This window comes from Micromys minutus (genome assembly GCF_963924665.1).
Source record: "Micromys minutus genome assembly, chromosome: 10".
NCBI classification, from domain to species: domain Eukaryota; kingdom Metazoa; phylum Chordata; class Mammalia; order Rodentia; family Muridae; genus Micromys; species Micromys minutus.
In genome coordinates, this window is record NC_137979.1 from 23,781,022 (window position 1) to 23,805,467 (window position 24,446).

Consider the following 24,446-nt stretch of genomic DNA (forward strand, 5'->3'; position numbering starts at 1 on the left):
GAGCACAGAAGAGGACTCCTGGTTTCCTTCTTCCCAGGTGCTTTTCCCCAACTGCAGCTTTCCAGAGAAAAAGCAGGTATTAGGGTCTTTTAAAATACAATTGGTTTATTTTATGTGCATTAGTGTTTTGTCTGCGTGTCTGTGTAAGGGTGTCAGATCTTGGAGTTACAATGGTGAGCTGGCATATGGGTCCTGAGAACTGAACCCAGGATCTCTATAAGAGCAGCCAGTGCTCCCAACCACTGTGCCATCCCTTCAACCTCAGCCTTAGGATTTTTAGCGTGCTCTTTCAAAGAGGGTCAAGGGTTATTTGGTATTCAAGCAGCAAGAGATAAGCCATCAGAGACTCTAAAGGCAAGTCCAAGCCAAACATTAAAGAAAAACAAGAAAGATCAGAAAGAACCACATCAGAGACATCGATCACCGGGCAGAAGCAGATCTCAAAGATACCAAAAGTAGAGCTTTGAGAGGAAGGGTGGGAATCTAATGGCTATGACGTCACCAGGATGAAGCCAGACTGTCACCAACTGGAGAAACCCATCTGCAGAAAGAAGCAGCACCCTGAACAGGCCTGCCAAGTCAGCATTTTCACCCTCTCTCCGGTTGCTTGCAGTCACATCAACAGATCATAATGGCAGAAATAAAGTGTTCTTTCACTCCGCTCTCCTCCGGTTACGGAGTCTGACCACCGCCAATGAGAAAGCTGAGAACCTTTCATCACGGAACACATTTGTGAAACGCATTGGCTTTAACAAACTGTTCCCCCACACACCTGGCCTGCATGGTCTCCTCTGACCATGCTATATCATGTTCAGAAAGTGCTTATAGGCTCCCATTGCATGGAAAAACACCAGCAGCTGACAGAAAAATGAAACCCCATCTTGGCTCTGGAGAAATGGTCCCATCAGGGAAACGCATAAGACTATTAGATGAGATTTAATAAGTTTTAACTAAATCCAGGTGAGGGGCTCTATCTGGGGAGAAAACAGAAGATTCTTATGAACGGCTCCAGGAAATCACTCAGGAAAGGGAAAAGGATACAAAGCCTTACACCACCACAGTAAAAAGCAACCAGGATTCAGACTCCACAAATGGAGAACTGTCGTGTAATCCGGTCGGAAGATGTCTGGCTGGAGTATCCTGTTTTCTCTCATTTGTGTTTACTGAGTTTTATGGAGTCACATAAAACCATATATGTACATGTTAAATGAAAGTAGAAGAGAGACTCTGTGTGATGGAGAAGGGGAAGAAAAGGAAGTAGAATATATAAGTATGCATGTATGTGTATGTATGTATCCAACATACAGCAATAGAAACATACTGTATAGAAACAGAATCTCAGAATGTCTCGAGGCTGAAAGACTTTCCACTTCCCTCCGTCCCCTGACACTTCACATTTGGTCTTAGATGTAATCAACTTCAAAATGTCTCTTCCCTTCTTTGAGACATGTTCTTAGCCCAAGCTTGACTGAGATGAGAATTTTCTTTCTCCATCTCCTTACTGCTGAATTACAAATGTATACCACCAGAGCTGGAGAGATGGCTCAGCGGTTAAAAGCACTGACTGCTCTTTCAGAGGTCCTGAGTTCAAATTCCAGCAACCACATGGTGGCTCACAAGCATCTGTAATGGGATCTGATGCCCTCTGCTGGTGTGTCTGAAGACAGCTACAGTGTACTTAGATATAATAAAAAAACTTAGGGGGAAAAAAAGGTGTATGCTGTATAAAAAGAAAGAAAGAAAGAAATATGTAGCAGCACACTTAATTCTATATCACACACACACACAAACACAACTGTAAACAAGAAAATCATGGAGCCAACCCTAAGAACAGCTAGTCTGTAATATTCTGAAGGCAGGACACTGTGCCTGCAGTATAAAAGAAGCAGTTTCTCGTCCCAGTACATGCAGTTTATAGGACCCTAGTGTGCCCTTGTTGGTTTTATGTTTGAAACTCTAAGCCCCAGTATGTGTGTCTCTGCTAAGAATAGGACTCTCCAAGCCTACAAATGCTGAGCGTCAGGAACGGAATGGTTCCCTCTGTGGGGAAACCCAAAAGATGGACCAAGGCCACAGTCTGAGGAAATAGAGCCACTGAAAATGATCAAACCACCTGCAAGCTCTGCCACAGAGCCCAGGGTCCCTGAGGACATTGTGCCCTAAGTACCCAACACCTCGGACACAGGAGTGACCCCTCTCAGAGAGGGTTGCATGAAATGAAGACCCCATGTTAGGTCCTTCAAGGGAGGTTTTTAAAAGTCTCTTGCTAACATCCAATTCAATTATAAAATGAATCTTCGGTCTTGGGGAAGAACAGGCTAAGGGCTGCAACCTTATGGAATCTAATGGTTTTTCTATCCAAATCCCACTGCCAAACATCTGTGAAATAAAACCAGCACTCCTTGATGGGCTTCCATAAAAGAGACCATCCCAGGGGCAGGGGCAGGAGGTGGGGCTCAGTGGTGAGAGCTTGCATGAACATGGGTTCTACCCGTAAACCTCCCAAAAATGAAAGAAATACAGACACATTCACAAAAACAAACCCAAAAAACCAATGATCACACAAAACTATCAACTTTGGGCCACTTTTTATCATAATATATTTTCGAATATCTAAGCAACAGACAGGCAGGGGGTACATTTTCTGTTCACAGTCCTTCAACAACATTGAGATGGCTGAGGGACAGTCAGTCTCTTATTGCCTGACCCTCCTCCCCAATTCCCAAACAGAAATAACAAACCCAAGCAAAGACTGACACATCTTTTGTGTACAAACAGGTCAGTGGTATAGATGCAACCCTTTTTTATAAATACCTGGAGCAAATGGGAACTCTCTCGTTCCTAAGATCTATCCTTCCTCCCTGGTACTGCCCAGGTAACCATTCCTTAGCTGGACACTCGTGGGGTCTCCTGGGTCTAGGTAGAAACCTTGCCACCTCCCCACAGAGAAGAGAGGATAGGAAGAATATCAGCTACCCAGGACCAGGGGCTGACTAACCTGTTTCCTGGCAGTGGCCCAGAGGGAGAGGAGAGAGGGACCAACAAGAGTGTGAGGAAGTTTAAAACAAAACAAAACAAAACACACCTCTGGGTATTTTGATAGAAAAAGAAAGAAAGAAAGAAAACTTGATAATCTATAGAACCCTGTCCGGCCAATATATCAAATTCACCAGAGGGGAAGCCGTGAGCACTCCCTGCAGGAAGATCATTACTTTAGCACCAATGTCTTTGACTCTTGAGTTTTTCCTTCTCCTTCCAGCCCTTGGCTGTGAGGGGCTGTGGGGCTCAGCTTAGCCTCATCAATCCTTTTCATCAGTAACTGAGTGTGAGGGGCACGTGGTCACACGCCAGAGAACAAACAAATCACAGCTCACAGCACAGAGACAGCTCCCCCCGTGTGGGTCATGCTGCCATGGGGGAATGCGAAGGACCTCAGAGTCTCTTCCTGGCCGCTCCAGGCTGCCGGCCTTACTCAAAGCGACGCAGGTGGTTGTAGAGCGACTGCACGTAGGTGAAGACGCACATGGGGTCCGGCTTGCGGCCCATCACCATCATGTCCTCCACTTCAATGAGACGCTCACAGTTGGCCAGATTCCTGAAACACAGAAGCTCCATCAGTGCCTGGTCCCGTGAACAACAGCGCCACAACTGAGCTATTCTTATCACCGTCCCCAACAGAATTTGCCTTGAGCCTGAGGTGCTCAAGTGCATACCAGAAGGGAACTCAAGGTCTCAGGAGAACCCTGGGAGCTGCTGAGTCCATGGGGCATGCCCCAGAGTCCCACAGACCAAAACCACCTATCCAGTCCATATAGAAGTAAGGAAAACGACACATCGGTATCACGTGGCAAATTGGCAAGAACTGTGAAAGCTCTTGTAAAATTGAGGCAAAAATGACTAAATTCACCCATCTGCTTCCTCAAACAGTACGCCTGTTTTTATTTGGTGGTTCTGTGTGTAGCTTTGTCTGTCCTGGTACGTGCTCTGTCGACCAGCCTGGCCTCAAACTCACATAGATATGCCTGCCTCTGCTTCCCAGTGCTGGGATTAAAGGCCTGCACTACCACAGCCCAGCTTTTTTTTTTGTTTTTTTTTTTTTTTTTTTGAGATGGAAGCTTGTAGTGTAGCCCAACATAGTCCTAAACTCATGTTTCCCTGACTCGGCCTCATAAATGGTGGGATTATGAACATGTACCTTCATGCCCAGCTCTGAAATTATTTTAAAGCTTAAAAAACAAACAAACAGACAGACAGACAATCCAGGAGCTGGAGAAAAGGCTCAACAGTTAAGAGCATTTATTGCTATCCAGAGGTCCCGTGCTCAGTTCCCGAGGGCCCACATCAAATGACCCGTAATTGTATGTAACTCCAGGGTATCTGACCAGTTCTGGGGCACTGGAACTCATGGGAACATAGTCCTGTGTAGACATGTAGATAAATACATCTATACATAATAAAACAAAGAAACAAATGAGCAAAAACCATGATCTAGCCAGGCACTGGCTTTAATCCTAGCACTTGGGAGGCAGACAAGCGGATCTCTAAGTCAGAGGCAGGCCTAGTCTACCTAGTGAATTCTAGGCCATCCAGAGTTACACAATGAAACCCTTAAAAACAAAACAAAACAAAAGTAAAACCATGACTCATAGGGCTGGAGACAGTTCATTCAGTGCCTGACCTGCAAACACAAAGACCTGGTAAAATTCCCAAAAATCCAAAAAGGTTGTTGTTGTTGTTGTTGCTTTTAAAAAGAGAGCCTGGCCTAGTGTTGCTTGTATCCCAGCACTTGGGGGGAGGGGACAGTCCGAGACAAGCAAATCCCTAGGGCTCACTGACAGGCCAGTTTAGCCTGCTTGATGAGCTCCAGGCACCTGAGTTGCCCTTTGACCTACACACATGACCCACAGTAAGGACGGTGAGTTTAACCATGATTCAGCAAACACATACATGCTATCGACCCTCTGTAACCACAGCCTCTGCATTCATGTATTCAACAACCCTTCTATCAAAAATACTAAAGACCTGTTGCCCTCTTCAGTCCTCTGGGAAAAGTGTATCAGAACTAAAAAAAATATGAGCCCTTTAGAACGGCTCTCCTGGGGAGATGGCTCAGTGGGTAACAGCGTTTGCTACAAGAATCTGAGTTCAAATCCTCAGCACCCACATAAAAAGCTGAGCATGGCCACGCATGGTAGTGCACCCCTTTAATCCCAGCACTCCGGAGGCAGAGGCGGGAAGATCTCTGTGAGTTTGGAGCCAGCCTGGTCTACAAAACAAGTGCGCGGATAGGACTACACTGAGAAATGCTGTCTCAAGAAAAGAAGGAAGGAAGGAAGGAAGGAAGGAAGGAAGGAAGGAAGGAAGGAAGGAAGGAAGGAAGGAAGGAAGAAAGGTGAGCAAGGCTACACAAGCCTTTAACCCCAACACCACAGGAACAAAGACAAGCAGATCCCAGGAGTTCGATGGCTAACCAGCCTAGCTGAAACGGTGAGCTGCCAGTTCTGTGAGGCCCCAAGTCACCAAGTTCTGTGAGGCCTCAAGTCACCAAGTCAGAAAGCAATAGAGGAAGTCACACATTATCTTCCTTTGGCTTCTGCAAGCATACTCGTGGGTAGACACACCCACACACTCATGTGCATACACCCATGCAAAGCACACACAGAGCAGGGCAGAGAATGGGGGTGGGGAGGAGCACCTGGACAGAAAATAAAAACTGCCAGCTCAGAAACCAAACACTGACAATCCTGTCACCTGTCATCTGGACAGTCGGTCAGAATCCACCTCTGCTCACCCTGACGCCCAGCAGGCTTGCCGAAAAGCAGCTATCCCTCCATATTGTCTTTTATACACCTTGCTTTATTCCTCAGAGCCCAGCCAGATGGGAGACCCAGCAGGCAAGCCAGGGATCCTCCATCCCATCCCAGAGTTTGTAGCCAGCTCGAGTAACACTTTCACAGGACAGCTCCCTGGGCTGCCTGCTCCCCAGACAAAGACTGTAACATTGGCACCAGCTGGGCTCTGCTCTGGAGAGCTGGCCAGAAACCAAATGTCAAGGCGAAATGGAGACATTTGTCCCGGATCCCGTTCCTGCCTCCCGTCTCCCCCTGGGGCTGCAGAGGTCGACCTGTAAGGGAACCCAGAGGTTACAGGATAGTGACAAGTGAGTTTGGCAACCCTTTCTCCCCTAAAGCAGACCAAGGCAGCGCTTGGTGTCAGAGATGTCAGCATACAAAGGTGCTCTGTAGCCAAGATTTGAAAATTCTACAGTCCTTCGGAGGCTGAGGACCTGAGTTCACATTGAGACCTTATCGCTGTCATGTGGTCCCCCACCAGCACTGCAGGGGAAACCCCAGATCCCACAGCCTCTCTCTCTCATGCCTGCTATTTCAAAAACCCCCAGGTGTATGCAAACCAGCTGCATGAGCCTATAGGGTCATTGCTGACAGTGGTGGCTTCATCAAAGGACAGAACTAGAAGCCTGGGACTCCAGTTTTGGAAGAGACTCAGACACTACCTTGTCCCCATGAAGGCTCTCCACTTGTCTTTTCTTCCCCCAGGCCCAGGACTGTTCTGACCCCTCTGCAGGCTCTGGCCACCAGGAAACTGTTCCTCCAGTCACAGATGTTCCTCAGCTTCCTGGTACAGTTCACCTCTCACTCCCAAGATTCTCAGCTAACTTCCCCTCAACAAGAAAGCCCTTCTCCTGTTGGAATAAACCTTTGTACCTGGGTCTCTCCCTAAACCGAAATCTGCTTTCATAGTTGTCCTCTCAAAGGGTAGAGAGGATACGGTCCCCCGAGTGCATCCTGACTCCTCTCTAGGACACTTCAGGTTTATTCAGGATTGCTGGCTTGTCTCACATGTCCCTGACCTGTGCAGAAGACATCAAGCAAACCCTCCTTCCTTCTAGAGGCTTCAAACATGCTCCAGCAACACCTTCCATGTCCTGCCCAGGAAGCAAGCCTTCCAGAGAAGGGTAGCCTCAAAGATGGAAGGCCTTACATTCATGCCACCCTCCACTGCCCTGACAGCAAGTCATGGACAAGGTGCTGGTGGTCCCTGCAGGAGGACAGAGAACTGGTTCCCACCCTTCAAGGTGTTGTTCCTAAGCTGAGCAGTTGGGGTGAGTGCAGTTTCTGACAGAGTCACAACACACCATGCAGCCCACATCTCTGAGCACTCTCTTTCCTTGACCACCTCTGTCCTTCACTCAATCTCATCTCTTAGGAGCTCCAATTTCTCCAGCCTACAGGCCCAACAGTATCCCTGCCCTTGATGCCATTGTCTGGCTCATAGATGACCCTTAGGGACACTTTCCTTTCATCCCATCTCGTCCCTGCAGATAGAATATGTTCCTTCGGAGACACTACGGTGCCAGCTACATCGGCAACATTCCTCGAACGACCGAACAGGAAAGCTCAGGGACACTTGCTTGAGTGGTCTGCAGCCACCTATCTCCTGCGACACAGAATACAGGACAGTGACAGCTACTGCTGACTTTTATTAAAATAGATACGTCTCAGTACACTAGAGGCCCCAGTTGGCCCTTACATTTTAAAGAATGTGCTTCTCTTACGGTGATCTAAGCTTGTTTTAAAGAATGAAAACTACATGGAGAAGTCCACAGAGCTCAGATGGCTTCAAGTGTCACCCACAGCCTGAAGCAGGGGTGCCACTGGCTTACTACAACACACATTTTACTCTTAAATTGTATCTTCACCTACCCCAGGCCGTGGAGCAGGGACTGTCCTAAAAGCAGACCAGGGGTGGGACCACTGCCTCCCATCTGGTTTTAGACAGAGACACATGGGCGCTACAAATAGCGCTCGAGCCCCTTCTGCTGCGTGTAACTGGAGAGCAGGCGCATTCTGCGCAGGGCAAGTGGAAAGCCTGGGGCGGGAAGGAAAGGATCAGAAGGGTCAGGCACCCACCCGACATTGCCCTTTCCATAAAAGGAGCTGGTCTGCCCTTGTTCCAGGCCCTAAACACCTGTCAGGCGAGGGGCTCTTTCCCTGTCAGCAAGACATCACTCACACAGATTAGGAGACAAGGAACCTCTGGGCCCAGAAATTAGAGAGTGGGGGCAGTATACACATTTGCTCCCAAGGTTCCTAGTACATTTTATGTCCAAGAGACACTTGCTCATGGAAAGTTCTGGAAGCACTCCTTTCCTGGATGAATAGTTTGAGAACACTATCAGTGGGTACTTTTCCTTCCAAAGGTCAAACCTGTCTCTTTGAGACACCCTCTGCATTGGTGGCTCCCAATGACTTTCAAGGGTACCACATATCCAGTCAGTTGTTGCTGGCTCATCTAAGATGCTGACTTTGGCTCCAATATCCTCAGGCAAGTGTCCCATGCAGCTTTTCTAGCCAGCTACTGTCCAAGAAACCAGAGATCTAAACGCACTGCCTTCCCAGAAAGCCCTGGGAAGCAAGCCCACCTCCACAGCCCTCTCTCCCTTGTACCTGAGAGATAATTCCACAGATGACTCACAAAGGGAAGTATCTTCCCAGGCTCTGAGTAAGTTTCCCACACAGACCTGCCTCGGATGGCCCTCCCTACTCTTTGCAGTCAGCGAAAAAGCCAGAAGTCAACTCAGAGACCCCATCACACACCCTGCCCCCTCCCCAGCTGGGAGCAGACTGGGGCCACAGGGAGGTGGGACCAAGGTCCTATCCTGCTGCTTGCTTGGGGAGGAAAGGGAGCCAAAGCCTGGCCCAGCCACCACCCTCCCCCCAGGTTGAGAATAGAACAAACATCTGTGTGGAGTCTGGAGACTGCTCTCTCTCTCTCTCTCTCTCTCTCTCTCTCTCTCTCTCTGCTGGGAAATCACATCCTGGAGTAACTCTAGCCTCAATTGCCTAGGGAACCTATGGTCCTCAGAACATGGGGCACAGGGCCACCACCACATTGCCTAAGACTGTCCCTCTCCCTGCTACAACCGCATTGGATCATTGACTATAGGTGACCAAGGTGGCCAGGGTATATAAACTGGCACTGTTTAGCCCTCTAGGCTTTATGACAAAGAATTCTGTAAGCTCTTTGACTTGGGTAAGTTTGGGGGTTACAGAATTGGGAACCCTCATCCCACACATTCTAGTCTGATTTTTGACAGCCGTCATTCCTGAGTTTCAAGCAGCTGGGTCTCTTCCTATGAACCACCCCTCCCGACATCATGCCGCGACACTTGGCCCGCGTCCACCATCGTCTGGATTCAGTTGCATAACACACTCCTCCAAGCTGTTTCTGCTATTAGGATGACAGCTAATCCCAAGCAGCCAAGAAAGGGAAGGCTTTGAAAGTACACAAGGCGTTCCTCTGACCCCAGAGGGACCCAGAATTCAAATCAACACAACAGGCATGGACCCCTATCCCCAAGCCTCAGGTTGAGGAGTTGCAAGCCAGAGCTCCTATGCTGCCCCTAGGAAGCCCTTCTGCCTCAGAGAACAGTGGCTATGGCTCCAGGCAGGCTTCCAATACCAAGCTTGGGTTATGAGACCCTTTGTCTCCATCCCCTCCTTCTCTGTCCAGGCTTGGGTCCTAGTGTGGAGGACCTGGACTGGGTGCTTGGGCAGGAAATAGAATGAAGATATCGAGGAAAACCTGGGGTTGCACCTCCCGCAGCCCAGTCACTGAGGTCAAGACAAACATAGTCCCTCAGAAGCTGCAAGAGCAAACACAAACAACAGCAACTCTGGAGCTGCCCTTCCTTCTCTCTACTCTTGAGAAAGCACAGGAAGCCCTGAGTATTACTGTCTGTGTCCTGCTCTCCTCTTCAGGCACTGTGATGTGCCACCCTGTGGTGACTCCCTGACCCTCTAACTAGGGTTAACCAACAAGAGGCCCTAGGTCAAGAACAAGGAGGGGCAATGAAGTCAGAGCACTTATCAGGGCAGGCCTCTCCCTGCCAGGTCACACTGAGCTGGCTGCATCCGACTCCATGACTTAGGTCCTCTCAGGCAAACCCAGCTCCCCAGCAACAGCCGGCCCAGGGCCTGTAACACTCTCCCTCAATGTACCCCCCAGAGAAGACACAAAGAAGGAAGGGGCCAGGTTTCAATATGGCTTGTATTTACCCAAACTCACCCAAACTGTGCTGAGGCACAGTCCTTAATGTAACGGTACTGAAAGGGAGTGAGGCTATTGAGAGGGTGCTGTCCGACCGCGGCCTGCCCCATCTCATATTCCTGTCCATACCCTCAGAATGAGTCTTTATAGAAACACACCCCCTGACTGTTCTTTTCTGTCCTTCACTTGACTGGGTTTAGAATCAGCATGGAAGTACACCTCTCGGTGTGTCTGTGAGAATGTTTCCAGAGGTTTAGGTGAGAAGAGAAGGGCCCATCCTGAGTGGATGGCTCGTCTTAAGGGCTAAGGTCCCTGTACCAAATGAAAATCTCTCTCTCTCTCCCTCCCTCCCTCCCTCCTTCTTTTCTTCTCTCTCTCTCTCTTTCTCTCCGCCCATTCAACCATCTACCTGTCTCTGCTTCCTGCCTGTGGTACACCATGACCAACCACCTGATATTCTTCCTTTGCCTTGTTCCCTTCAGTCACACACACACATACACACACACACACACACACACACACACACACAAATCCCTTTAAAACCTTCCTTCCTTGGCTGCTTTTATCAGATATTTTGTCATAGCAATAAAAAAGAGCAATTAATACACACCCTGCCCACCTGGAATATACGCCCTGCCCAGCTGGAATACACACCTGTGACCCACAAGATCCTAACAACTCTCAGGGTTGCTCTTAGCCAAAAACCAGATCCCAAACGGGTTTTCCAAGCATGTCCTGGTCCCAGAACTGTGCTCTCCTCCCCCAGATCCTCTCCCTATGAGTGGGACATATAAGACAAGTGTCATGGTTTGGATACGACTTGCCCCCACCCAGACACATGTTGAGGCCTGATCCCTGCTATGATAGTGTTGAAAGGTAGTGGGGCTTTAAGAGTCATTTAGATCATCATTATCCACCCTTAGGAAGGGATTAATGTGCTTCTCATAAGAGTGGGTGAGTTATCCCAGGAATAGGTTGTTATAAAGGCCCCTTTGCCTCCCCACTCGCTGACACAGGCGACACTTGGTCTTCAACTTTCCATCATGAACACTTCATGCATGCAATCCTCATCAGAAGCCAAGCAGACCCTAACACCTTGCCCCTGAATGTCCAGCCTACAGAACCAGGAGCCAAAATAAACCTCTTTATGACTCACCTAGCCTCTAATGTACTGTTACAATAACAGAAAACAAGCCTAAAGCCAGAGGTAATTCCACAACCAGTGCTATGACAGTATTTAGGGAAACATAATCTACATTTAAAATACTCCAGGCAATCCCAGCTTCCCTCTGAGGGGCTTGACACCAGCCTCAGAGGGTAGACACAGTGCCCCTGCCCCACTGTCCCTTGGGCTCTGTCGGTGGCTGCTTTCCCAGACTTTACAGGAAAGGCTGAGCACCCAGCAAGGAGACAGGAAGAGCAGGGACAGCTCCATCACTGAGCAATGTGTGACTCCGGGCACATCCTTCATCAGCCTCAGTCTTCTCATTCAGATAAGAGAAAGACAGACCTTGGATGGCCTCAAGGTCCCTAAGCTCACTGGAAAGCTGTCTGTGCGTCCTGGTCTTAACCAGGGCAGAAGTTATATTCAGGGTCTAGGCTGGGACCAGTAGCCAGCTAGGACCTGCCATACTTACTCAGCCATGGTGAAGGCCAGTTCAAAGTTCTTCTGCCTTTGTGTGGGACTCAGGGCATTGTAGTCGAAGGCATCGGGGAAGAAAGAGTGCACCAGGGCACAGAAGGCCATCCCATCACTCCAGCTGGAGGAGAAGTTCTGCAGGTCCACATGCTGCAAGCAGAGCAAGCGGAGGTCAACAGGAACCCCACTCCTGACACCTAATTCAATTCAGCGTCGATTCCACAGCCCCAATTCACTGAACAGCAAACCGTGCCGGAACTCTCCTCTGAAGGTGCACTGCACCCAGTCTGCTCCGGTTGAATTTCTAAGCCTGTGTTGTGAGTAGCTTGGGTACTGCTCCAAGGACACAGCTCCCTGCTCCCATCCTTTCCCCACCCTGGTGGGATCTTGCCCTGCCAGCGAGTCGAGGGTAGGCAACAGACATGGCTCATCTTAGCCCGCTCACCTGATAGCCCACAGTCTTGCTACGGCACCACTCTAGGAGGATCTGCTTGATGCTGCTGGCGCTGGCCACGCCAAAACTCTGCGACCTCTTTAGCTTGGCCCTGGTTTCACCTTTGCCCCTGTGGAGAGAGGGCAAGCCTGCTGTGGAAGCCAACAAAGAGAACATTCCTACACCTTCTGGTCAGTACTCAACCCACGTGCTATAGCCGTGGTCACGGCACAGCGCCACACATCAGTCACACAGCCTCTTCTCCACACCCCCAGCTTTCTAGCACCCCCGTGAGTATCCCTTCAGGAAGGAGAGATCACGGCTAATCCTGAGACGAAGGACCTAGGTGGCATGGATCCCTAACCCTCTTCCTGAGCACCCTTACCATTCTCTTCATCCTGCCTTCCTTCTTGGCTTCCATACTACTGGAGAGTAAGCTGATGGGGCAGTGAGAGAGCTTCCTGGACCTGATTCTTTCACTAGAGCTGAACAGCGTCACAGAGGCAATGAGCAGTAACCTGCATTCAGCAGGCATCAGTGCCACGCATGACAAGAGCCCCAAATAAATCTGCAAAGGAGGCTGCAATTTAAGGGCCTGGTCTCTAATAGGGAGTGACCAGTGAGCCCCTGGGTCTTCCATCCTCAAGCAAGACCAGCCCCACTGCTGGGCCTCCCCTCTCAGATTCCCGTGTCATGCCCAGAAAATGAAGAAGCCGTTATTCAGATGCAAACATGGCCTAGGAACTGAGGGAACAGAAGACTAGGGTACCTGCAAGTGCAGGGAAGTGTCTCTCAGTAGCCTGGCCCAGTCCCGAGCCCCACAGCCCTCTTCTCCCTACAAAAGGAACTCCTCGACCCATCAGCTCTGTAAAACAGCCCTTGACTTCTGCCTGAGAGATCTGATCTTGGGAATATCCTACTGGGAAATAGGGCCCAGCCTCACTATGCTATATTGTGGCCATGCTTGGGCCTGCTCTGGGAGCTTATTGGGCTAGTTTAGGGGTGAAATATCCGTACTTGCTTGCTGTGTCCTGCTCCCACTTCTCAAACAGCGCCTTCCGAGCCTGTGCCCCTGAAGTCCGAGGCAGCGTCTGCGACCTCACCAATTCCCTGCGACGCTCTCCCTGGCGAGGGGCCTGAGTCATAGCTGGAGGCTGTGAGGATGGGGGTGACTGTGGTGGGGTCACCAGTGGAGGGCTGAGAAGAAAATCATGAGGTCAGGAACACAGAACCAATCAGCCTTCGCTAGGCACTCCCCTGGGTCCTAGGTGGAACGCCCATCTTGAGTGAGTGTGCATGAGACAGTGAGGTAGACAGCTCATACCTACCTATCAGGGACCCCCTAGACCTTGGAGAAGCAGTGGGGGGAGCAAGTCCCACCTGCTCAAGTCCCAACTGGTTTTGCAGGTTTTCTGAACTGAACTGCAGTTGGTAGCACACCTGGCTAGTGCGCCCAACTTGGCAGGGGGAGAGGGGAAGGAGAGTGGCCCCCTCTCAAGGCCCAACTACCACCCCGTGGTAAGTGTCAATGCCTGGGAAGGACAAGGGGTATATCTAGAGCCAGACCAGGCCCCCTCCTCCACCACTCTAAATAGGACCCTCTTTGTTCTCCCCCTGGAACAATCTGCCAGGAAGTCACAATCCCCCTTTTATTATTAAAAAAAAAAAAAGAAAAAAATCCATCTTGCTACCCCTCCCCCATCCTCACATCTACTTATCCAAAGTTAGCTTTTAACCCTGAGCCTCTCTAGGCACTTGCTCTTTCTATGGCAGCAAATACCTCACTCAGAGGTCCCCCAGCCAGAAAGGAAAACAAAGTCAACTATCAATCTGTCCACCTTCCTCCAAAAGAGGTTGAGACTCCCCAACTCCCTACACCACCCCATCACAGCCCAACACACACTAGCAACATTTTAATGGACTTGTTTTGAAGGTCAAAGAAGCCAAGCAGCAACCAAGCCTCCACATACCAACCTTGGTCACCTCCCTCCCCAGCACCAACTCTGCCTGCCAGCCCACAGTTCTACGGCGGCGTCTCGGCCCAGAGAGAACCCCTGCAGCTCGGGTCCCAGGCAGAGCAGGGAGCCACAGACTCACCTGTCTTTGCGATTGCCAGCTGTCACCGCTCCATACCCAGAGCCAGACAAAGACCGTGTGAAAGAGGAACTTTTCTCTACAAGACCAAGGAAAGACAGAAACAACAGACTTGGCCCGACGAAGCATCACTTCGTAGACCAGCAAGATCTAGCCCTCAGTATCTCAGGACAGTGACATCTAAGAAGTCCTTCCAACTGTCCTCTCCCTGATCTCGAGAGCACAAAGCCCAGGGTCTTCAACACTGTGTGGCCAAGCCCCTCCTTCGGAAGCCAGGACAGCACCAGCTCAAGTCACACACTAGGATAAGACACAGGCCCAATAAAGACCTGCTAGTGCTTTGGGGACTATGTCGAATACACAAGGTAACCATGGTCTCAACCTGCCATAAACTTCCCACTTAATGGCATCTCTGGAAAGGAATGTGGTAAGGACAGAGAATATGGTGGACTGGGGTCTGACCTGGGTGTCCTGAGTCTCCTGCCAACCCCCACCCAGGCCCTGTCCTCTCTCACCCATGCTGAAGTGGGGTCAGCCCCCATACACGAACCCCTTCATCATACCAGTGGGACTAGGAGTCCAAGGGCTGATGGCCTCGCTAGGGCTTGGAGTGAAGGCCCCTACAATAGCAGCAGATGTGGGTGACAGGGCTGAAGCTGAGGTCTCCCCAGAGAATTTCTCGGAGACTCGGGTGACAGCTGTGACCGGCTGGTGGGGCAGCCTCAAGGAGAGGCTCACAGGGCGTGGCCTAGGGGGCTCCTGGACTGATGAGGTTTGGACCTCAGAGGATCCATTGGCTGGACCTGAAATACATGACCAACCAGGGTACATCAGCTATGGCAGCCACAGCCGCCTCCGATTCCCCCCACATTCAGTCCAAGAGGACTCCTGCCTCTCTGATCATTGCTTCCAGTTCCTTCTGAACTCCACTTCAGCCTCCGTTATCCCCATCACCACATATATCTAACTCCACCACTCAGACCTGATTCTCCTCAACTTCCCGTCACCAGCTCAGAATGTTCTACCCACGTCTATGAACGGACAATTTCTCAGCTTCTGCTTGCTTTCTTCCAGAGACAGGGAAGATCACCTCCTTGAACTCCCATTTCTTTGTGTATTTTATTTGTTTTGTTTTCTCAAGGAAGGGTCTCACTGTGTACCTCTGGCTGCCCTGGAACTCACTATGTAGACCAGGCTGGCCTCTAAACTCACAGAAATCTGCCTGCCTCTGCCTCCTTAGTGCTGGGATTAAAGGCTTGTGCACACCTCTCTGTATCTTCAGAATCCTACTACATACTGCATGTGGATGCTCCCCTGCAGTCTCTTCCTGGTAGAGTTCATTCTCAATCACCTGCCCTCAAAGCCAAGGGATGGTTGGCACAGATGCCTGCTGAAGACCTGAACCTCAGATCTGCCCAGCGACCTCCCTTCTGCCAATGGCTCCTACCTGTATCCAGCTGGTGCCCATTCTCCATGATGCATGAGTTTGAAGTTCGTCTCACCTCGAGGTCACTGGCTTCATCGTGTTCCACGCTCTGCAGAGGCACGAACACTAATGAACCCTGTCAGTGGAAGCCAGATGCCCATCCCAAAGCCCCATCAGCCGCCCACCCTAAAGACATTTCCCCAAACCCCTGCTGGTTCTGGTGGCAAAAGCTTCACTCATTTGGAAGAAAGGGTCATACGGAAGGTACAATGGTAAACTCTAGGGACTCTCAACCCTGAGAGGCTCATCCCAGAGACCAGGAAGGCTGAGGATAAAGATCAAATTAGCAAGTTCTGAACACACACACACACACACACACACACACACCACATACATCAGATGATGTGTGGGAGGGCTAGGCTCCTGTTCCCCACAGCTAGGACTGTCCACATGGAAGAAACAGATAGGGTGAGGTACAGTGTCTTTTGGAGACAAAAAGGGACATGGAGCCAAGTTACTCTGAGGCTTTTCTGCTATACAAACCAACACAAGAGTTCCCCAGACAGTGTGTGCTGATCTGGCTGGCTCTGCACACCCTCCAGAGGTCTGGGGTACAGGAACAAACACAAGAGGGGGTGTCAGGGGAAATCCTGGGATCTTGGCTGAGCTGCCAACCCACCTAGTGGCCTGGGTCACAGACCATCTCCTCTGGATCTCAGGTCAAGAGTAGGGGCAAGCTGTGCAAATGGAATTTGGTCATCACACAAACATTGGGCCCATCCAGATGTTCTCCTCGGGGCTCGAAGAAGGTACTCACTGCCTATGAAAATGATGAGGGGAAAGGAGGGCAGCCAGAACATGTAGCCAGAGGAGAATGAGCCCTCCCACTTCCCAGCAAAGGTGTGACAGGCTTAGAGCATCTATGATGCTAAAGTTAGGGAAATCGGCCTAGCAAAGGGAGACAGAGCTGTCCCTAACCTGGAGTTCTGTTAGAATTCCATCCTGGGTAGTTTGGTTGGTTGGTTGGCTGTGCCTGTCCCAGATCAACCCAGGCTACTTCTCTGATCTACAAGCTTCCCAGAGGACAGTTTGTCCCCAACTACAGGTGAATCAGGTCCTCCTATAGCCAGGTCTGGAGGTTCCGGTACACCCACCCAAGGTGAGACCTGGGCAAAAAGTTACACAGATGGTGTTGAGTCAGCTTGTGATACCTCGGGCAGTCTGCCCCCCAGGGGCAAAGAGTTCTCCGAGTAATGCACCCAAATCGGGTCCTCGGTGTGCTAGGTACCCAGTGACAGAAGCTATTCCCAGGAGAACGACTGGTGACAACAAGAACAGAGAGGCATAAAGGCCTCAGTGTTGTGATCCCACACGATCCTGCAGCTCAAGATGCCTGCCAGTCTGGACTTAAACAAGGAGCCTGAAGCAGGATTTAGGAACATATTTCAGAAGCCAGCAAAGGTGGCATTAGAGGAGACAGATAACAAGTCAAGCCCACAGCCCCTGAAGGAGAACTGGGGAGGGGTAGGCCAAGTTTTTGATTTTGGAAAGATGGTGTAAGGGGCACCAGGGACATCAGGTGGCATATCTGAGACCTAGTGTAAAACAAGGAAACATCAGTGGCCTCCACCACCTCCTGGGAGCCTTGCAGATAAGCACCTGCATCTCAGGGAGCCGAGAAGGCTGTTGGCCAGGAGAGCAGAGCAGCCAGGGAGGTGGGAAGAAACCCAGCAGAAGGCTGAAGGAGCCAGGGAAGGAAGCGTGTCCAAAGGGATCCTGAGGTCAAGGAAAAGAAAGTCAAGATGAGAAAAATGTGCCCTTTGTGTTTAGCCAAGGAGAGGTCACTGGTGCTGATGGCAGAAACCAGATCAGAGGTATGGAGGGCAGGGCAAGAGACAAGCTGGAGAGGGAATCTATGAGCCTCCCATGCAGACTCCTCTCCAACTGCTAAGTCCTGATCATGTGAGGCGCCAGGGAAGGGGACCCCACTTTTTCCAGGATGAAGAGGCAGTGTCACACCAACAGGCTAACAGACTCTGGAGACGTGAGGTAGTGTCCTGGGGAGGCAACAGAGGACAGAACCCAGAGCGCCCCCCCCCCGAGGTTTGGACAGGACACTCCCTCAATTTCTGATCTAAGAGGGGAGACTGGAGCGTCAAGCCCACTCTCAGATATTTGATATCTGATGCCTCTTGTACTCCAGAACTTGCAGGGAGGGGCACCTCTAGAAGCCTAAGTGCCAAGTCAGCAGCAGAAAGTGACCCAGCCTTTCCAGCTAGAAGCCCATCCTCCACTGTCACAGAGGCCAAGCAGCAGCTCTGGGGTCTCTGTATCCCCCCCTCCTACCCCTGACCCACCCAATTCCTGTCCAACAGGTTCCACAGGTCTAGACAAGGGCCTCAAAGGGCAAACTGATGGTGAAATCATTTTCCCAGGAATGTAAGTATCTACAACACACACCCCATAGACACCTGTCCCTGAACTTTACAAGTCTCTACCCCCCACAGTACCCCAGGGGACCAGAAAGAAGTAGCTCCTACATCTCAGGATTGGCCAGATTCCTGCTAAGGGGTCTCTACAAAGCAGAGGGTCAAGTATAGAACTGTGCCAGAATTCCCAGGTTCCTCTGCCTCCGACTCCTCCAGCCCCAAACTGCAACCACTACTAGCCTTGAAAAAGGGCTTGGCTATGTTTTAGGCCAAGGAGCTATTCTAAAATGACCTCTAACCTATCACAAAATAGAGAGGGAACCGAGCCTGGCATAGTAGAAGGAGGTTCTCAAACTTAAACAATGGCTGAAGACAGTGATCAAGTTAACATTTGAGGCCAGGGATTTCTTCCTGCTATCCAGGGCTCTGTCTACAAAGCACCTTGTCCCTGCAGGGGATAACTCATAGCAACTGTTATATCTCAGGGGATAATCCTCACTGGACCCTGGAAGCATCTCAGCCAGATGGCAGGAAGGAAAAGGCATAAAGACCGAGATGAACGCCCAGTGGGACCTTCACAGATGGCAAAGCCACAAAAGGAAAGGCTGAGCCCAGCTGAGCTGGAGCAAGATCTTGTCTTAAGCCCTTGCCCACCCTGAGGCTGCTGATCTGTTCCCCAGGTAGCCACTGTCTTCCCCTGTATGACTGGAGGAGCCCACTCTGTGTTTGCATCAGAGCAGAAATCACAGTAGAGCCCCAGGGTTGGGGATGGGTCCTCCTGCTCTCTCAGTCAGTCTCCTGTCTCAGCTCTGTTTTAGAGAAGGGGAGGTGCTCTATGAGGGAGCCAAGGCCTGGGAAATAGGCAGGGTGAGGGTTGGCCTGGGGTAGGGGGAGGCAGGGGGTGAGATAAATGTGGCTTTGGGAGATGAGACCTTCTTATTGGAAAGTGTTTTTTCCCCTGGGGGGAGGGGTAGAAATAGCATGACAAGACTGATCCTCAGGGACACAGGAGCCCATACATGGGCGCTACACAACCCACAAGGGGCAGAACCCCTATTTAGGATGGTTAAAATTGCTGCCACAGCCCATCTCCATTCACACCACAGCTTTTGAGTACACGATCCAAACTTCTCCCCAAAGCATTAAGCCCCCTTATCACACTGGCTCCGGGAAAGGCAAGCAGATAAGGTGAGTCTGCTTTCTCTCACCACAGGGCCTCTGACATTTGGCTCTTGGCAGTTATTACTGAGGGACTGTATTGCTTTGACTGTGGGGAGACAGCAGCTCCAGCTTAGCTGAGGATGACATCTCCAGGGAGCAAAGCACTGCCAGACTCCAGGGCCCAGGTCTGACCTCAGGCTGAAGCCATCCACCCCCAGACCCCAGCCTCCTAGTTCCCTTCTCTCTGACAGACAACAACAACAGTGATTCTTCAGGCAGTTTTGTTAACCAGATCAGCGGGACACTAATTGCCTAGCCTGCTCACTGCACTGGGTCCAAAGGAGCCAAGACAATCCTCCCTTGGTTTATTACTTTACTTTTAATTATATGCATGAAGTGAGGTGCAGGTGCCTGCAGAGGACAGAGGCCTTGCCACCCCCCCCCCACCCCGCTCCCAGAGCTAGAGTTACAGGCAATGGTGAGTTGCCTGGCCTGGGTGCTGAAAATGGAAATCAGGGCCTTTGCATGAGCAGCATGCACCCTCAATCACTGAGCAACCCCTCCTCCTCTACATCACCACCACCATCACCCCAGCCTCCACACGCTTTGGTTTAAGTGCAGGGAAACTGAGGCCCAGCTAACAGCAGATGTCTCAAAGTATCTCCTGTCCGCTCTAAGCAAAGTACTTGTCCCTCTTCCTCCTCCAAGGCTTCTGGGACCACCTTGCTGCCTCCTAGGCACATGCTGTGTTCAAAAGTAAGTGAACTGATCAACCCCTTCTGAACATTTCCAGGCTGGATATAACCCACCTTTAGTCCCCATATACTGGGGGGGTGGGGGGGGTGTAAAATACCTGTCTCCACAAGATCTGGTTACAAACCAAGAGGGGCAGCCAATATTGGCTTGTAGTCACAGGATGGAGCCCTCACACCAAGACCCTGCCACAGACATAGAATATGAGAAACCAGACAGCCCTCCTTCAAGCACCCAAGGGGATCCGGGATCCGGTCCTTGTTCGTAGACAAGCAGTACTCACTACCACAAAGTAGCTCAGAGCCTGTGTGGGTGTTCCTGTGAGGAGTATATCTGGAGGCCAAGCAAAGGAGTTAGCCTTAGGCCCTCTGGTCCAACTGGAGAAGGTCCATCCTCCACCCCAGAATGTCCAGCTACAGTTGCTACTCTTTGCCCCGAGACGTTTCTCAGGTCCTCGGTCTACTGTGAAGCTCCTGAGCCTTTTCCTCAGTCACAAGAGGCTGGAGCATCCTTGCTGACCCCAGACTCTTCCCTAAGTCCCCCCAGCTTACGTCTCTACCTCTGTTTCATATCCAGCGAGCGCCCTGTCTTCTGCTAGCTCCTGTCCCGGGCAGCTCACCTGACTCATCCCTTCTTCTTGGACCATCACGGTTAAGTTCCCTACGGGGCCTAATTCCTTAGAATTGAGACATTCCTTCTTAGAGGGAAGGGGAGGGCTCATAAAACTCAGGAGACTCACTGAACACAGGGGTCCTGGAAACTCAGAGAGTTATGAGAGACTCACCAGGTCCTTCCCTGGGGTTAGATGACCAGTAATAACAGATGGAGGAAGCAGACGGTGGAGCTGCCTGTAAGTTGTGCAGCTTTCGGGAGGCACCACCCTCGCTAGCGTGGGCTTTTGATGTTACAGGGCCTTTGAGTTGCTCATGCTCCAGTAAATAACCCCAATAAACTAATTGGCTCACCCAGCCAGTCGTGAGTTCTGTCTTTGGAGTGAAGAGATGTTTGTTCACACCTCCCAGGGAAGAGTCACAACTCACCCCCAGTCACCCTCTAACCCTCCATCTATCCCTGAGGAAGGGTAGGTACTAGGATCAAGGAGGACCCTGCTACTCCCCACCAAGCCCCCCCCCCCGCACGCGCGCGCGCGCACACACACACTCAAATCACCACGGGAATCACGTTGTGTTTCTTAAAACTTGAACAGCTGCCCTGGCAAGTTACTAATAGATATTAAAACTTCAGCAGCAAATGATGGCACAGTGTATAAGGCACGTGTGTGACACTCCCAGTAGCAATCATGAAGATCGTCATACTCACAGGACAGATTTAAGTATGTCAATATTTCTAGACGATTCACATGGAACACTGGAACACCAGGAGTTCTGCCCCCAGCCCTGAAGCCCCATTTCCTTTGCTAACTTTGAGGGCCTTTCACAGCTCTGGCGCCCCCCCTCCACCTGAGGGCTGCACTCTGGCTTGGGAGCACTTTTGGCCATTCTGAGGCAGCAATGCATAGTGCCCCCATTTGCAACAGACACAGCAAGAGCAGAGCCTCTGTCACCAGGCCCTCCTCAGACACCCTATGCAAACGGACCAAAGTCTGGAGCAGGGCATCTGTCTGCACTGCTCAGTCTGGGGTCACCTCCACCCTGGCTGAGACCTCTAGGGGCAAGGACTTATCTGAGACCCATAGCAGATCTAAGGGCCTTGGGAATGCACCAAGGAAGGGGGCAGGTGAGGTGTACTCAGACCCTGGCCCTTGAACCTACCCTACCTCTTCCACTCACCCCATCCCTCCACCCTCACCTCTATCCCAAGCAAACTCAGGGTCAGGATGGAAGGAAAATCCCACCTAAGGGCCACTACACACACCTTGGGAACATTCTAACCAAGCTCTGCCACCCCAGGAGGCCGTGACCAATGTGGCAAGACTGGTCCACACCGGCCTCTGCCCAGACACTGACCCCAGAAATCTAGACACAGCTTAAGGCCAGTTTCCCCTCACCGTTTCCAGTAAAGGATCTGCCCTCTACAATGTGAGTTCCCAAACAGTTGCTGAGCAGCCCAGACCAGACTGCGTGCGAACACACACACACACACACACACACACACACACACACACACACACACACACACAGAGGCAACTCAATCAGGGTTAATCTACAACCGGACGGTCAAGCGTTCAGTGAAGCTGCAACACAGGCCTCGTGAACAGAACCGGTGTAGGGGACAGGTAGGGGATGCTGACCTTCCCAACTTGGAGGTGAGGCGACAGTAAACTATCAAAGACTGAACCCTGGCGTCCAAACTCTTAAAAGTCATGGGACAGATGGGAGAGGGCAGATATCAGGGCAAAAACACCACCCGGATCCAAAGAAGGGAGAGGTGAAAGACAGGTGCAGAGGGCCTACTAAAACCATGTTTCTCCTGTCCTTTCCAGCTCTGGAGAGCTAATGTAATCCCGGTTCCCAAGTCCCAGCGGCAGGTGGAGGTATAGCTCTCTGGCTAGAGGACGCTCGGTAGCGCACGCACTCAGAGCAGATGGGCGGCACCAACTTCCCAGCCCTACACCCCCAGGCACACTCCCAGACACTCACAACCCGCGCGCCGCACCCACGGGGCTCACCGGGCTTCGACCGGACAGCGAGAAGGTGGCATGACTAGAGAAGCGTGCGGTGCCCAGGCGGGGGGCGCGGTCTGTAACTGTGGCCGCTGGAGGTGGACTGGGCGTGCCGGGTGCAGGGGACACACCAGTCGCCAAGCCCAGCGCCTCCACCTGGCGCGTCAAGCGTTCGAGCTGCGCCTGCAGCCGCTGATTGTCCCGCTGCAGCTCGGCCACAGTGCGAGCCAAGGGGCCAGCCAGGCGCAGCGCCTCGGCCACGCGCCGCTCCACGCCGCGCTGCAGCCCCTGCATGTCCTCGTGCAGCGCACGCACCGCACCCTCCAGCGCCGCCTCGTAGCGGCCCAGCGCCTCGCGCACTGTGTGCGCCTCCTCGGCGTCGGGGGTCGGCTCCATGGCGGAGCGGTGAGCACCGATCAGACAGACGGCAGAACGCGGGAGACGACGAGAGATCGACAGCTCCTTCCGACGACTGGCAGGCCAAGGCTAGCTGAGCCTGAGGGGCGGCCGAAGGGGCGGGAGCAGGGCGGGGCAGACCTCTAGAGCCCCAGGACTGGGCGCCGCGTAAGGAGGCGGGGCCGAGGGGCGGGACAGCCCGCTCCAGGACACCCCGCCCCTGGGGACTCGCCAGGCTGGTGCGGGATGCCTGGCTTTGGAGGCACTGAATAGAGGCACTAGTGGAGAGCTCTCCCTTTCTCCTTTGCAGGGATGCAGATCCCTCGGGGAGTCCCATACCCCCTTGACCAGAGAAGAGTGGTGTACAGTCCGGGGAAAGAGCTGGAAAGAAGACCCTTGAAAGGCTGGAGAGATGGCTCAGTGGTTAAGAGCACTGACTGCTCTTCCAAAGGTCCTGAGTTCAAATCCCAGCAACCACATGGTGGCTCACAACCATTTGTAACTGGATCTGATGTCCTCTTCTGGTGTGTCTGAAGACAGCTACAGTGTACTTAGATATAATAAACAAATAATAAATAAATAAATCTTAAAAAAAAAAAAAAACCAACTGTAGGTCCTTATTCCACTTTGGTTGGGTCTCTTGCCCCTGTTCAGGGAACTACAGCAACTGCACACACACACACATACACACACACACACACACACACACACACACACCATAACGGCTCTCTGACTCACCTTATACGCATCTCCAGTCGCCACCAGTACCATCCAGTTTGCAAATGCTCACTTGTGAGACTTTAAAAAAAAAAAATTACCTGATTTTATGTGTGACTGTTTTGCCTTCTTGTCTGTATTTACAGCATGTGTGCCTGGTGCCCATAGAAATCACAAGAAGGTGTTGGGATCCTCTAGAACTGGAGCTTCCGATAGTTGTGAGCCATCACGTGTATGCTAGGAGCTTAGCTCAGGGGCTTCTCTGCAAGAGCAAGAAGCTCTAAACTGCTGGGCTGCACTGCACCCACCACCTGTGACACTTTTGCCTGGGATTTCTTGCACCAGTTCTGAGGTCAGGAAGAGTAAAGGAAATGGTAAAATGCTGCGCTTTCCCATCATCAGCCAGTGAGAACTTCAGGATGACAAAGGCCTCTGTTAAGAAATCTAGGAGAGGCTGAGGATGAACAGGAAGGTTGGGGCCCAATTTCCAAAAATCTTACTATGAGCAGCTTTGGGATCAAAAACGAATATGTGCACCGCCCCCTCCTCCTCCCCAAGCTCACCTGGCAACCTTCAAACCTCTTCTTTTCTCCGGCACTCCTCTTATTCCCCTTCCAAGCCCAAGCACCACCAAAGAAGAAAGGATGGAGGTAATTGTTGCTTAGGACAACAGTGTGATAGATGCCGTAGACATTTAAAATGAA

The 24,446-nt window shown here is 51.3% G+C and overlaps 1 protein-coding gene across 1 annotated transcript; it reads right to left on the minus strand.

Annotated features, from left to right (window-relative positions):
* Positions 1-2,576: 2,576 nt before the first annotated feature.
* Positions 2,577-23,110, minus strand: SMTNL2 (smoothelin like 2). Its single transcript, XM_080922895.1, has 8 exons — positions 22,636-23,110; positions 15,685-15,772; positions 14,801-15,040; positions 14,241-14,316; positions 13,161-13,340; positions 12,156-12,273; positions 11,709-11,860; positions 2,577-3,595 (listed from the first exon to the last, which is right to left on the minus strand). The coding sequence occupies exons 1-8, from the start codon at positions 23,023-23,025 to the stop codon at positions 3,469-3,471; spliced, it is 1,371 nt and encodes a 456-aa protein (XP_080779021.1). The 5' UTR covers positions 23,026-23,110; the 3' UTR covers positions 2,577-3,468.
* Between the last annotated feature and the right edge of the window lie 1,336 nt (positions 23,111-24,446).